The sequence below is a fragment of the Vombatus ursinus genome, unplaced genomic scaffold (genome assembly GCF_900497805.2).
Source record: "Vombatus ursinus unplaced genomic scaffold, bare-nosed wombat genome assembly UNPS02015175.1, whole genome shotgun sequence".
NCBI classification, from domain to species: domain Eukaryota; kingdom Metazoa; phylum Chordata; class Mammalia; order Diprotodontia; family Vombatidae; genus Vombatus; species Vombatus ursinus.
In genome coordinates this window covers 487,396-499,890 of record NW_020954953.1, presented here as the reverse complement: position 1 = coordinate 499,890, position 12,495 = coordinate 487,396, and the positions used below count along the sequence as shown (strand labels likewise).

The window sequence follows — 12,495 nt, the reverse complement described above, 5'->3', positions numbered from 1 at the left end:
ACCCTGCATAGAAAAAAAATATGCCACCCCACTTTTATCTTAGCTCAGTTATTTGGGGTAGAAGAAAGGGGGCATTGGATGTGAAATATTGTCTCTGGTGGTCTGCTTTAATTGTGATTCTCAAGAGGGCATTTTTTTTTCTAGAAAGAGCATGCTTACTATAAAATAAGAGTAGCACTCAGAGAAATTTAGGGAAAGAAACATTCTGTGAGAATCTGACAGCATATAATGGAAAAGCAAGGGGAGAAGATCCAAAGAATCCATTCTGGGCCCATCCACAAATTACAGTTTTCTCCAGAGGCTGCCTGAGTAGAAACCCCAAGATCTTATTTCCTCCTGAATTTTCCAGTGATAGTGTGTTCCCAACAAATCATCAGGACGTAATCAAATGCTGTGGAAAACTTTATTTCTCAGGAAAACTTCTAGAATGTAGACAAGGCAAGGATCTGGTATAAAGCTTAGTATATTTTTAACAAGTGTTCTTCTTGGCATCGATGTAAAATCCAAATAATTTACACACACCACAACTTATAAGCAATATGTCAGACCCATAGCATTCAATTCCTTTTTCCAAAGATGTCAAATCAAATTACTCTATTAAAGTAATTTCTAAAGACCTTTTTTTTTTTCCCTAACTGAAAGGCAGAATTTGACCTTATGAGAAGGCACCTATGAGAAGAGATTTTAGGATCACCAGCTAGAGAAACTCGTATCTAAGTTTCCAAATACCAAAAGTATCTCCACTACTGGCCTGACCTTAAAACTAAATTCCACTCTTAGCAATGTTTTCCTTCAGTCTTGAAGAGTTCCCAGTCACAATGCAAATTGCCATGGTCATCTCTTACTTTATGGGTATTCACTTGCCCCGTTGACAGGTAGGTAAGTATAGCAACGCCTTGGCACAGGGAATTAGCACTATGTACTGGGACAGTAGTGCCAGTGGAAGGGAGATGGGTGATTTTAGAGAAGGTAAGAAGGGTAAGGAAAAAGCTAGGTGGCACATTGGATAGAGCAGCTAGGCCTGGAGTCAGGAAGAACTAAATTCAAATCCCACCTCAAACACTTGCTATCTTTGTGACCTTGGGCAAGTCACTTATCCTCTGTTTGCCTGAGTTTCCTCAATTATAAAATAGAGATAACAGTAGCTCAATACAAAGATAAAATATTTGCAAAACACTTAGCACACTACCTGGCACATAATAGGTGCAATACAAATTCTAATCGTTGTTATTTTCTAAGATTATCTTTGTCTTCTGCAATTTTGCCTTGAGCAATATGTTGGAAAAACAAAGAGCCGTTGGCTATTAACCCTACCACAGACATCATCAGTGAAGAAACAGAGAAGACAGACTCCCAAAATTTATTTAAAATCTTTCATAAAGGTTTTATCATTATTGAGCAAAGAAGGAAGTGGAAGAATTCCATGTCTTATCTCATTTGCCTTATCACTGCAGCTACTTTATTATTTCTTGAGCCACGGATATGGGACCCCACATTTCTGGAATATTCCTGATGAAATGATCTGAGGATCCTTGCTTTGAAAGCTGCATTTCATTTGCAGCTTGAGGGGCATAGTTTCTTCAATCCTGCATCAAACCACACATCTAATTTCACTCCACCGTAATTCTGTCCCTCTCTTCTGTCTCTGTTCTTGCAGCCACTTGGGTACCAAAGGAGCTGAAATGAGAAAAAGGCAGCAGTCCCAAAATGAAGGAACATCTGCTATGTCTCAAGCACCTGGAAACCAGAGGCCCAACAACACATGTTGCTTTTGTTGGTGCTGTTGCTGCAGCTGTTCCTGGTATGTTACATTATCTCTTCGATAGCATATTGAAGCTAGGTAAATAACGAGAGAACAGACCAGTTTCTGGACTCACAGAAACTGTCCCTCTGATACATCTCTAATCTCTCCAGCTCCCCAAAGCACATTAAATGAAAGGGAAGATGTTTCTTTTTCACAAATAATTAATAAAGATAGCGCTACCCTCAGTTTAACGTGCTACGTAAAAACTACAGAAATTCTAGCTTTCCTCATCTGAGAATGTAAAATTCATCTGAGTGTAGGGGGAAGGAAAATCTGTTCTTTTTTACTTAGCTATGCTTCTGAAAGAAATGGATGAGATGTCTAACGATTAGGCAGGCATCCAGCATTTATTAAGCACTCACTGTGTGCCAGGCACTGTGCTGGGGAAACAAAAGTAAGCAAAAAGAAAGACAATCCGGAATCTCAAGAAGCTTCCACTCTAATGGAGGAAGATAATACACAGAAGGAAACTGAAAAGGGGTAGAGGGGGGTGGGAAGGCTTGATATTTACTCCTGGGAAAAGCACAGTATGGAGAGGAATGAAGCCCCTCCCCCAAGTAGAGACACTAGGAGGAATTCACCAGAAGAGAAGGGCGTGGGCATGGCAAGTTTTCACGGCAGTGTTTCAGGGGCAAGAAGGCGCTGAGGGAAGTTCCAGGATAAGACAGAGCTTGAGCTTTCAAATAAGCAATCCAAAATAAATGCTTAATGATGCACCAAGAGTACGAACTACGTAGTAGGAGAAAGGCACATATACTTAGAAGTACTTGAACTCTTCTTCCAGGCCACAGGTACCGTGAAGAGAATTATTCCCTAACAATTCAGTGCCTCCTAGCTAACACTAATTCCAGCGACTGCGTGTTTAATTTTTAAGTGTGTACCTAGGATTACAGTGCAAGCTAAGGCGTTCCTTAAGAGTAGATTGGTTGGTACGTAGACAGATATGTGCTAGTAAAACAATTTTCTCTCCAGAAAAAATTTACACCCAACATACTTTTAAGTTCAATCTGAATTATTAATATTTTTTCAATCACTTTCTTGTCTAGACAATCAGCAAAACAAAAATAAATCATGCCCTGATTTCTAGCGTTTGCTGGTTTTCAGAGTGTAAAATGCTCTTGCTGAAAATTTAACAAAGGACTTGAGAGTGGATTCAAGCTGGCACCAGAACAGTCCTGGATGTAGGCTAAGGCAAGATAGGTAGGCCAGGAAAACCTAATGAGCGTTGGAGGAGGGGTCTAGGAGCCTAGGTTCCAATGTGTGAGTCCTACTACCTGGCTATAAATATCTTTTGGTTTTAGTTCCCTGATTTGCACATTAAAAAGATAAGGCTAAATCCTCCCTAAGTTCTAACTCTAAAAGTCTATGATGCAACCATCTCTGTCAATCATAGATATGGAGATGGAAGGGACCTTAACGCTTCACCCAGTCCACTCTACCTTCTCATTCTACAGCTGAGGTGACTGGAGCATAGAGGAGTAAAGCAGTTTGTCAGGTGTCATTGGTAATAGGTAACAGGGTTCTAATTTGAATGCAAGTCTTCTGACTCCAAACTCCTCTACCCTTCTGTTTTAGCTTCAGAAGTCTAAATCACCTTCAGGTGAGTGAGAGGATTTCGGAGTTGAAATAAGAATTTTCATTTTCTCAGTTGAAATCCTCAGAGGGATGTGGACTGAATGGATCTTCCCTGGAGTAATGACTTTATTACGAAGTCTTCAGGAGGTTCTCTAATTAATTTACCCAAGATCTCTAGGATCAAAGACCAAATTTTGGAACCTGAACTGTGATTTCTTTGGACCGCTTTGATTATGTTTGAGATCTGTAAGAAGGTTCCAGATGCTTGGAAGTCATCTTAAATTTTATGTGATTAACATGGTCTGAAGGAGTATCTCTGTGGTTTATTGACAATTATGGAGGTTTTGCGTTCAGTTGCAGGTGACATTGTAATATGTAAAGAAAAGTAGATTTGGTGACTGATAGCCATTTCTGGATGAGGACAAAGCACTAGCCTGGTCTACAAAATGACTGCTTCATTATTCTCAATGGCATCTTTGTGCCAATCCAAACAATTTTATGTGATTTCCAAATGTGCTTTACATACTTCCCAAATGTTTGATTGAGAGGGAAATGCGGGGAGGGGGTGGTGTCTAATTTATTTATCCTCGACACTTAATCTCTGACTGCTTCAGGTTTAAGGAAAATAAATTTTAAGAGTGGATAGAAACACTCACTATAATTATTTATTTCTAGTAAAAAGGGGTAAATTTTACCTGATCTTCTATACCTCAGTGGAACATTTTATGGATTATTTCCAATTTTAGATCACAAAAATAGTATTTCTTTAAAGGGGACTGACCAGGAATGCCTGGTATTCATATATTCCTGTGTCACAAGGCTAAGACTATGTTGTGATGGATTTATTTGTAACTTACAGAAATAATAACAGGAGGGAAAGACATTTTTTTCAGAATTCTAGATAAGAATAATTATAGCTAATATTTTTATTGTTATAGCTCATAAGAGACATTGAAGTACAAAAAATAAGCTGTTAGAATCAGGCAGAGCTGAGTTTGAATCCTGTCTCTGACACCTACTAGCAGTGGGACCCTGAGAGTGACCTCTTTGAGCCTCAGTTTCTTCATCTGTAAAATGGGGATGATAGTTAATACATATTTCACAGGGCTGTTGTGAGATTAATGAGATAGCATGTACAAATCACTCTGCAAAATTTAAAGCATTATATAAATGTGAACTGTTACTTAAGTAATAATCATGTAAGGACAAGAATTATGCTCACATTTCTCATTTTCTGCCCAATGCCATATGCCAGAGTAATTTATTTCAGTGGCCAATAGACTATCTTACTTTTCTGCCCAAATTCGATTTTGTAACTTTCCAAGACAAATCTACCAAAACACAAAAAGTTTTAGTTTTTTCTGAGGGTGTAAGTACTTAAAACTAGAGCAAGTTTGTACTTAGAACCATAGTTTCATAAAGTTAGGAGAGACCTTAAATGTCATTTGGGCCAACCTCCTACTTAATGCAGGCAGATTTTCTAACCATATGACTGATATCTTGATTCAAAGTCAAGAAATAGTCTCCAGATTGTATACAGTTGGCACATATTTGGTGAGGACTGTGTTATTCATATTCAAAGAAGATTAGGGATACATCAGATATTTTATCGTACACATAATTTATTCCTGGGAGTAAGTCAGGAATTTTTGGAGCCTTTGCATTCTTCTAAGCTACTAGCAAAAAATCCAGAAAATGGACATTTATGCCCTAAAAAGTGCTAGTGAGTGTGCACGCCATACAACAATACCCCCTGCAATATTCCTTACAGATACTGAGCCAAGTTGATTCATACTTTCTTCGTGTGAAGTCAAGAAATGTGTGCTACAGAAACATTGCCAGAAATAACATTTATGCCAATGAATCTGGTAGAGAAGAAGAGTATTTACGTCTCCCTGCCCTGGCCCAATTTATATTACAAAAATTAATAAATTCTTATGTGCATGGTAGTATCTAGGAAGTTTATAGCACAAGCAACAAAGAGGGCAAGGGAAAGGGAAAAGATGGCCTAAGCCAAATGTATCTTTCAACATTTACCAAATAAAGAATAAGGCAACTTATTGTAAATGAAAACAGTTCTTACTCATATTTTTTAAAATAACACTACTTTTAAAATCTGACTGGGAAAAACTGTTTCATTAAAAGTATTCCTGACTTTAAAAAGAGAAATGTTCTTCAAATTTTCCAGGCTAGGTCAAAGGATCAGAACAAAAAGAAACAATGAAAAAATGCAATTTTAGGGACTCAAAAAAGTTAGGATTCAGATTATGAAGTAATTGTCATTTATGAAGACAAGTAGTTGTCATTTAGTGGATTTTATTTCCTTTTAAGGAAATACAGTGTTAGAGAAATCCTGCTAATAAATACAAACATGTTATATCAGCCTTATATACCAATGGGTTGTGGGGTGAGGAAAGATATTTTTTGTCTTGATCAAAATTTAATCCCCAAATTTGCATTTCCCCTATATTGCATGCCTTGAGTCTTCCATTTCTACCCAAGTCCTTCTTCTATTTTTGCTATTGCTTTTGATATTATCAGGCTTGAAGAATATGTCTTTAGCTATTGAAACTCAACTCAGTTTTCCTGTGGAGACAAAATTGACTAAGGTGGAAGTGGGTGAAGAGGGTACGCTTTACAAATGCTCTAATACTTACCCTGGTTTACTCTCTCAAGAACGTCACTCCCTAGGCCTCAGACCAAATCACCTACTTCCCCTAATAACAGGGACAAAGGAAACCTGGGTCAAGTATTGAGTCTGCTATTCACTTGCTGTATGGGCTAATCAATTTACCTATCAGGGACTCAGTTTCCTCATCTGTAAAATTAAGGTTCTGGATTAGATGGTTTCAAGGGACCCTATTAACTCTTACCTCTATGATTCAGCAGATGGGGTTCTGCCTTTTCACTTCCTCAAGGCAAACCATCACTGAAGTATTTCTGATCACCAAAGAGATTTATCCATTTGAAGGCCTAGTCTATAATGGTATATCTGAGATTAATGAATTAGATTGTCCCTATAATTGCTTCCTTCTTCTTCTTAGGGCAAGTTGGTTTGATAGGAGTTTCAGACTCATCTCAACCCTGTTATTTCAATTAGTCCATTCCTATGTATAGCTGGGACAAATTAGACCACTGACAGTTGTTACAACTACAGAGATCAAATGTGTCCAACAGAATTCAAGAAAACAGAATTTTAAAATTACGTATTAAGCTTGATTTCCATTAAGCTAAACCTCAATTGTTCTAGATTCTGTGCTGATTTGCCTAGGTACCTGTTTACAGCATCTTATCCCATTTCATCTCTAACTTATCTGCTACAGTAAATCAGTGGGGATTGGGGGGTGGGAGTGAAAAGAAGTATACTGAAAGGAAGGACTTCTAGAGTACGTTTACCTCTGCATATCTGGGTTTGATCTCTTAGCTCCATAGATCTGGAATCATGATTGTCATGTGTTACCAGAAAGGATGTAGTAGTGATGATAAGAAGGCCCTGAGCAAATTGCTTTAGTCTGCCCAAATTATTCTAAACTTAGTTCGTATCAGAAAACCAATTTAATAATAATAATAATAAATATATATGAAATAACGCTTTCTAATAGGGAAGTTCTCCTTGATTGGGAAACCAAATTAAATCAGAAGATCACTGGATGAATATATGAAATCAAAGCCACGAAGGGGCAGTGAAAGAAAGTGCTCAGTTTGGGGTCAGAGGTGTGTTCCAAGTTAATAACATCAACATTTCAGTGGCAGTTAGGTGGCGCAGTGGATAGAGTTCCAGCCTTGGAGTCAGGAGGACCTGAGTTCAAATTTAGCTTCAGGCACTTGACACTTACTATCTTTGTGACCCTGGGTAAGTCACTTAACTCCAATTGCTTCACCAAAAAAAAAAAAATAAAATAACATCAACATTTCAATCTAAAGATCTCAGAATACAGGTTAGTTCAGGAAGAAAGCCTCCAGATTTTAGAAATTCTTAATTTTCCATCAAGGGAGATGTTCCCATCTCTCTTGAATTGTCACTTTAAAAATAATGAGTGACTTTTTCATATTTCATGTTTGATATAAACTATTTTTTTTAACTTTTCAATAACATTAACTCGTGAGCCAAATATAGCTTTGTGTATATACATTCGTGTACTCTAACAGGCACCAGTGGGTGTCCACACTTATAAGATCTGTCATGTTGCATTCAAGTCTTCATTCATCTCAGAGAAGATTTGTCATGGACTGTATTTAGTAAATCAGCCTGCCCTCCGAAAGCTAAAATTGTCTTCCCTTTGGACACATTTATTCATCAAGTTCCCAGACCACATGGCAGATCTGTCTAAGTAAATTTTGTACACTTCATAAATGTGCCCTTTGTTAGGCACCCCCACCTCCATTTTTCAGAGTCCAATTTTTAACAGCAGACTATAATGCAAAACAGTGCCAAAGTAGCGTTCTATTTTGTCCTCTGAGCTGTGATACTTTGGCTCTCTGGCAATGGAAATAATAAGTTGCATACTTTTAAAAGTCAAAGGATAATCCCCAAAAAGGAAAAAAAAAATGGAAAATCCATGTCTGCTTCTGTGATGAAGACGCTACTCCCTGGAAATAACTGTCTCATACACACAAGGTGAATCATCCATTAGTTGTGAGGCCCCATTGAATAAATCAGTTCATTTAAACACTTACTGTGAAGGTCTTTTATGGCTCCTTTCATATAAAGTTTAATTAAGGTCTTTTTTTTTTAATCTTCTGCACTGTAATTATAATTGGATTGACATAAGGATCCCTTATAATGAATGGAAATTTTTGAATTCCCATCCTGTCAAAACAAAGGTATTTTTCTTCAGTATATCCTGATTAATTCTGTAGACTTTTGATACTTTTGTAAATAAATACTTCATTGAAATCCTACTTTGATACCTTAGAGCATACAGGAGAGGTGACTTGATCCATGCATCACAATTAGCTATCATATCATATCTCTCTTTTCCCTATGGTGGCTAAAGTCTTTGAGAAGGCTGTCTACAACTGATGCCTCCATTTCCTTTCCTTTCACTCTCTTCTAAACTCTCTATAGTCTGGCTTCTGACCTTATCATCCAGTTGAAACTGCTGTATCCAAAGTTATCAATGAGCTCTTATTTTCCAAATCTAATGGTTTTTTCTCAGTTTTTATCCTTCAACAGCCTTTCATACGGTCAATTGCTCTCTTTTCCTTCATTTTCTTTTCTTTCTAGGTTTTCCATACATTATCCTGGTTCTCCATATACTTGTCTGACCTCTTCTCCTCTCCTTTGTTGGATCTTCATCCAGGTCCCACTTGCTAACAGTAGATGTCCCCCAGGGCTCTTTACTGGGCTCTCTTCTTTTCTCCCTCCCTCAATTCAATTGGTGATCTCATCAACTCCCATAGATTTAATTATCATCTTTATGCCAATGATATTTAAATCTAGCTCTCTTCTAACCTCCAGACTCACAACTCCAACAAACTGGTTTCCTGTAGACATCTTAAACTCAATATGTCCACAACAGAACCCATTAGTTTCACTTTAAGACCTTCTTTCTTCCTCTTTCCTATTACTGTGTTGGGTATCACCATCCTCCCAGTCACTCAGGCTCACAAACTTTAGGCATCCTTCTGAAATTCTCACACCCTCTCACCCCACATTTCCAATCTGTTGCCAAGTCTTGTCCATTTTACCTTTGTGATATCTCTTGCATAAGGGCTCTTTTCTCCTCTAACATTGCGGCTACTTTATTCCTGGACTATTGCAATACCCTCCTGGTTGGTCTTCTTGCCTTATCCTTCTCCCATTTCAATACATCTTCTCTCTTGTCAGAGTGATCTTTTTGAAACCACAGGTTTGATTATGTCATTCTCCATATTAAATAAACTCCAATGTTTCCAAATCACCTCCAGGATCACATAGAAAACCCTCTGTTGGGTATTTACAGCCTTTCATAGCCAGACCCCCATTTCCATCTTTCCAGTCTTTTACAACTTACACCTTTCACATACTCTGAGATCCAGTAACACTGGCCTCCTTGCTGTTGTTCCCACAAGAGATTCCCTCTGCAGACTCCAGCATTTTCACTGACCATCCCTTGATCCTGGATTTATGTCCCTCATTTCTGCCACCTGACTTCCCTGGCTTCCTTCAAGTCTCAGCTGAAGCCCTACTTTTTACAAGAGAGCTTTCCCAGTATTCCTTAATTTTAGTGCCTTCTCTCTGTTGATTATTTCTAATTTATCTTGTATATATTGTACATAGTTGTTTGCATATGTCTCCCCAAATAGACTGTAAGCTCCTTGAGAGCAGGAACCATCTTTTACCTTTCTTTGTATCCTCAACACTTAGCACATTACCTGGCTTATTGTTGTTGTTCAATTGGTTTCAGTCATGTCTGACTCTTTGCGGTTTTCTTGGCAAAGATACTGGAGTGGTTCACCATTTCGAGCTCATTTTATAGATTAGGAAACTGAGGCAAACAAGGTTAAGTGACTTACTCAGGGTCACACAGCTAGTAAGTATTTGAGGTCAGATTTGACCTTATGGAAGATGAGCCTTCCTGACCTGGCTTATAGTAAACACTGAATGAACACTTGTTAACTGACTTATTGACTGAGTCGTACTTTTTCTTTCTTTCTTTTTTTTTTTTTTTTGCTTTTTTGGTGAGGCATTTGGGGTTAAGTGACTTGCTCAGGGTCACACAGTTATTAAGTGTCAAGTGTCTGAGGTCAGATTTGAACTCAAGTCCTCCTGACTCCAAGGCCAGAGCTCTATCCACTGCGCCACCTAGCTGCCCCCTGACTATACATTTTCAAAGGTTATGCCAGCTGAGTAGAACTTGTCAGGTTCTATAAAACTAGAAAGACTCTTGAGTTTAGAGCTAGTGAAGAGTTATATATTTGTCAACTGAGAAGTCACCTAGTAAAGTTCACAGGGGCTCATCCCTAGAAGGATGACCATTAAGTGAAGTACTTCAGTTCCTACATCTTACATCTTACGTCTTACAAAATTACCTCTGTTCAATTTTGATCTGTTCAAATAGAAGGTGACTGCTGTGTGCCTCATTAGAGACATGCCACATGTACACATCTTTTTTTTAAGGAGTATCATCTAAAGATTACTTCTTTTTCCTTTTAAATCCCTTTTCTGAATTATCCTACAGAATGACAGTAAGATGATCTTAGTGCCTTCATGGCAGGGATTGTGATATTTACCACTGAAGTCAGTGTCTACTCTTACAAAACTCTTAAATTAAGGGTATTATTTGTGCATGTATCTCTAACTACATTATAGTTTATACTTTTTTTTTAATTAGCAACTAGCATAAACTAATATTTGTCAGGTTGCTTCAGAATGTATAAAATTACATGAAACTAATCTGGACCAGAAAAGAATTTATTGACTTACATTAGGGTACATATTTAGTAAGCTGACCACATATTCAAATTGTTTCCTTCTTCAAATATGTTGAACACCAAAACCTTTTTACCTTCCTCATCCCCCTTTTCTACATGATAACCATAAGTGCTTTTTGTTTGCACTTATTTCATCCTTCACATCCCCAGTGCCCAGCACATAGTAGGGGCTTAATAAATACTTGTTGACTGACAATAGGCAAAGCATTGAAAAAAATGTTAAAAGACCTGGCTTCAAATTCTGGCTCTGCCAACAGCAAACTGCAGGATCTTGGGCAACTTGTTTCCTTTTTCTGGACCTAAATTCTGTATAATTTATGCATTCCTCCAGCTCTAGCTTTATATAATTCTAAACATATGATAATTGTAACCTAGGGTGCCAATGGGGCTTCAGGGAAAATAGGCACATTAATGCACTGTTGGTGGAGCTGTGAATTGATACATTCATTCTGGAAAGCAATTTGAAATTATGCCCAAGGAGTTACTAAGTTTTACATACCCTTTGACCTAGCAATATTATTACTAACCTTGTATTCCAAAGAGCTCAAATAAAGAGGAAAAGAGTGTGTGTGTGTGTGTGTAGCAGCTCTTTTTCTGGTGGCAAAGAATTATAAATGGCAGCTAGGTGGTATAGTGGATAGAGTGTTGTGCCTGGAGTCAGGAAGACTCATCTTCATGAGTTCAAATCTGGCTTCAGATTCTTACTGGCTGTGTGACCCTGGGCAAGTCACTTAACCCTGTTTGCCTAGTTCCTCAAAAAATAATCTGGAGAAGGAAATGGCAAATCACTCCAGTATCTTTGCCAGGAAAACCCCAAAAGGGGTCATGAAGAGTTGTATACAACTGAAACAACTCAACAACAAATAACTATAAACTTAGCGGATACTCATCGATTGGGGAATGGCTGAACAAATTATGGTTTATGAATGTAATGGAACACTATTGTGTTATAAGAAACAATGAAGAGGATAGTTTTTTAGAGAAACCTGGGAAGCCATGTTATGAACTGATGCAGAGTTAAGTGAACAGAATAAGGGGAACAATTTATACTATAACAAAAACATTGTAAAAATTAACAACTTTGAAAGACTTAATAATGATAAAATTCAAAAACCAACCCTGATTCCTGAGGACAAATGATAAAGGATGCTACCCTCCTCCTGACCAAGAAGAAATAGTAGTCAATTATTCTTCTCTGTTAGGAGGTAGGTAGTATTCTGAAACACAAATTTTTGGACGTGACCAATGTAGGAGTTTCTTTTGATTGAGTATGCAATTTTTTATAGGTGTTTTATTTATTTGTTTGTTTTTGGGCGGGGATGGAGAGCGAGGTAGGAGCAAGATAAAATAAATGCTTATTAATTGAAAAAATAAAATTTAGTTTAAAAAAAACCAGACATCTTCATTTATGTGTTTTATGGATGGTTAACTTCAACCAGTGAGACTAACCCCTCAACTTAGCTGTCTTTTGAGAGTAGGGATTGTTCATCCTTTGTTTTTATCTCTAGTTGCTAGCACAGTGCCTAGAACATAGCAAACACTTAATAAATGCTTGTTGATTGATCATTTCCCTTTCACTGAATTCATCTCTTGGGTTATAGCTGTCTGCCTTCTGATTAAAGTTTCACTGCAGTCCATCCTTCAGGCTTACTTATGTGTATAAATTATACACACAATGCTCTTGCTTTTACTCTGTAGTT

General features: G+C 37.6%; 1 protein-coding gene across 2 annotated transcripts in view; it reads left to right on the top strand.

Moving 5' to 3' along the window:
* Positions 1–1,662: 1,662 nt before the first annotated feature.
* The window catches only part of LOC114031524 (regulator of G-protein signaling 17), a 57,724-nt gene continuing 46,891 nt past the window's right edge, over positions 1,663–12,495 (top strand). For both annotated transcript variants that reach the window (XM_027846649.1, XM_027846648.1), the window contains exon 1: positions 1,663–1,801. In XM_027846649.1, coding sequence (XP_027702450.1) covers positions 1,683–1,801 — 119 coding nt within the window. In that variant the 5' untranslated portion in view covers positions 1,663–1,682. The remainder of the gene's footprint in view (positions 1,802–12,495) is intronic.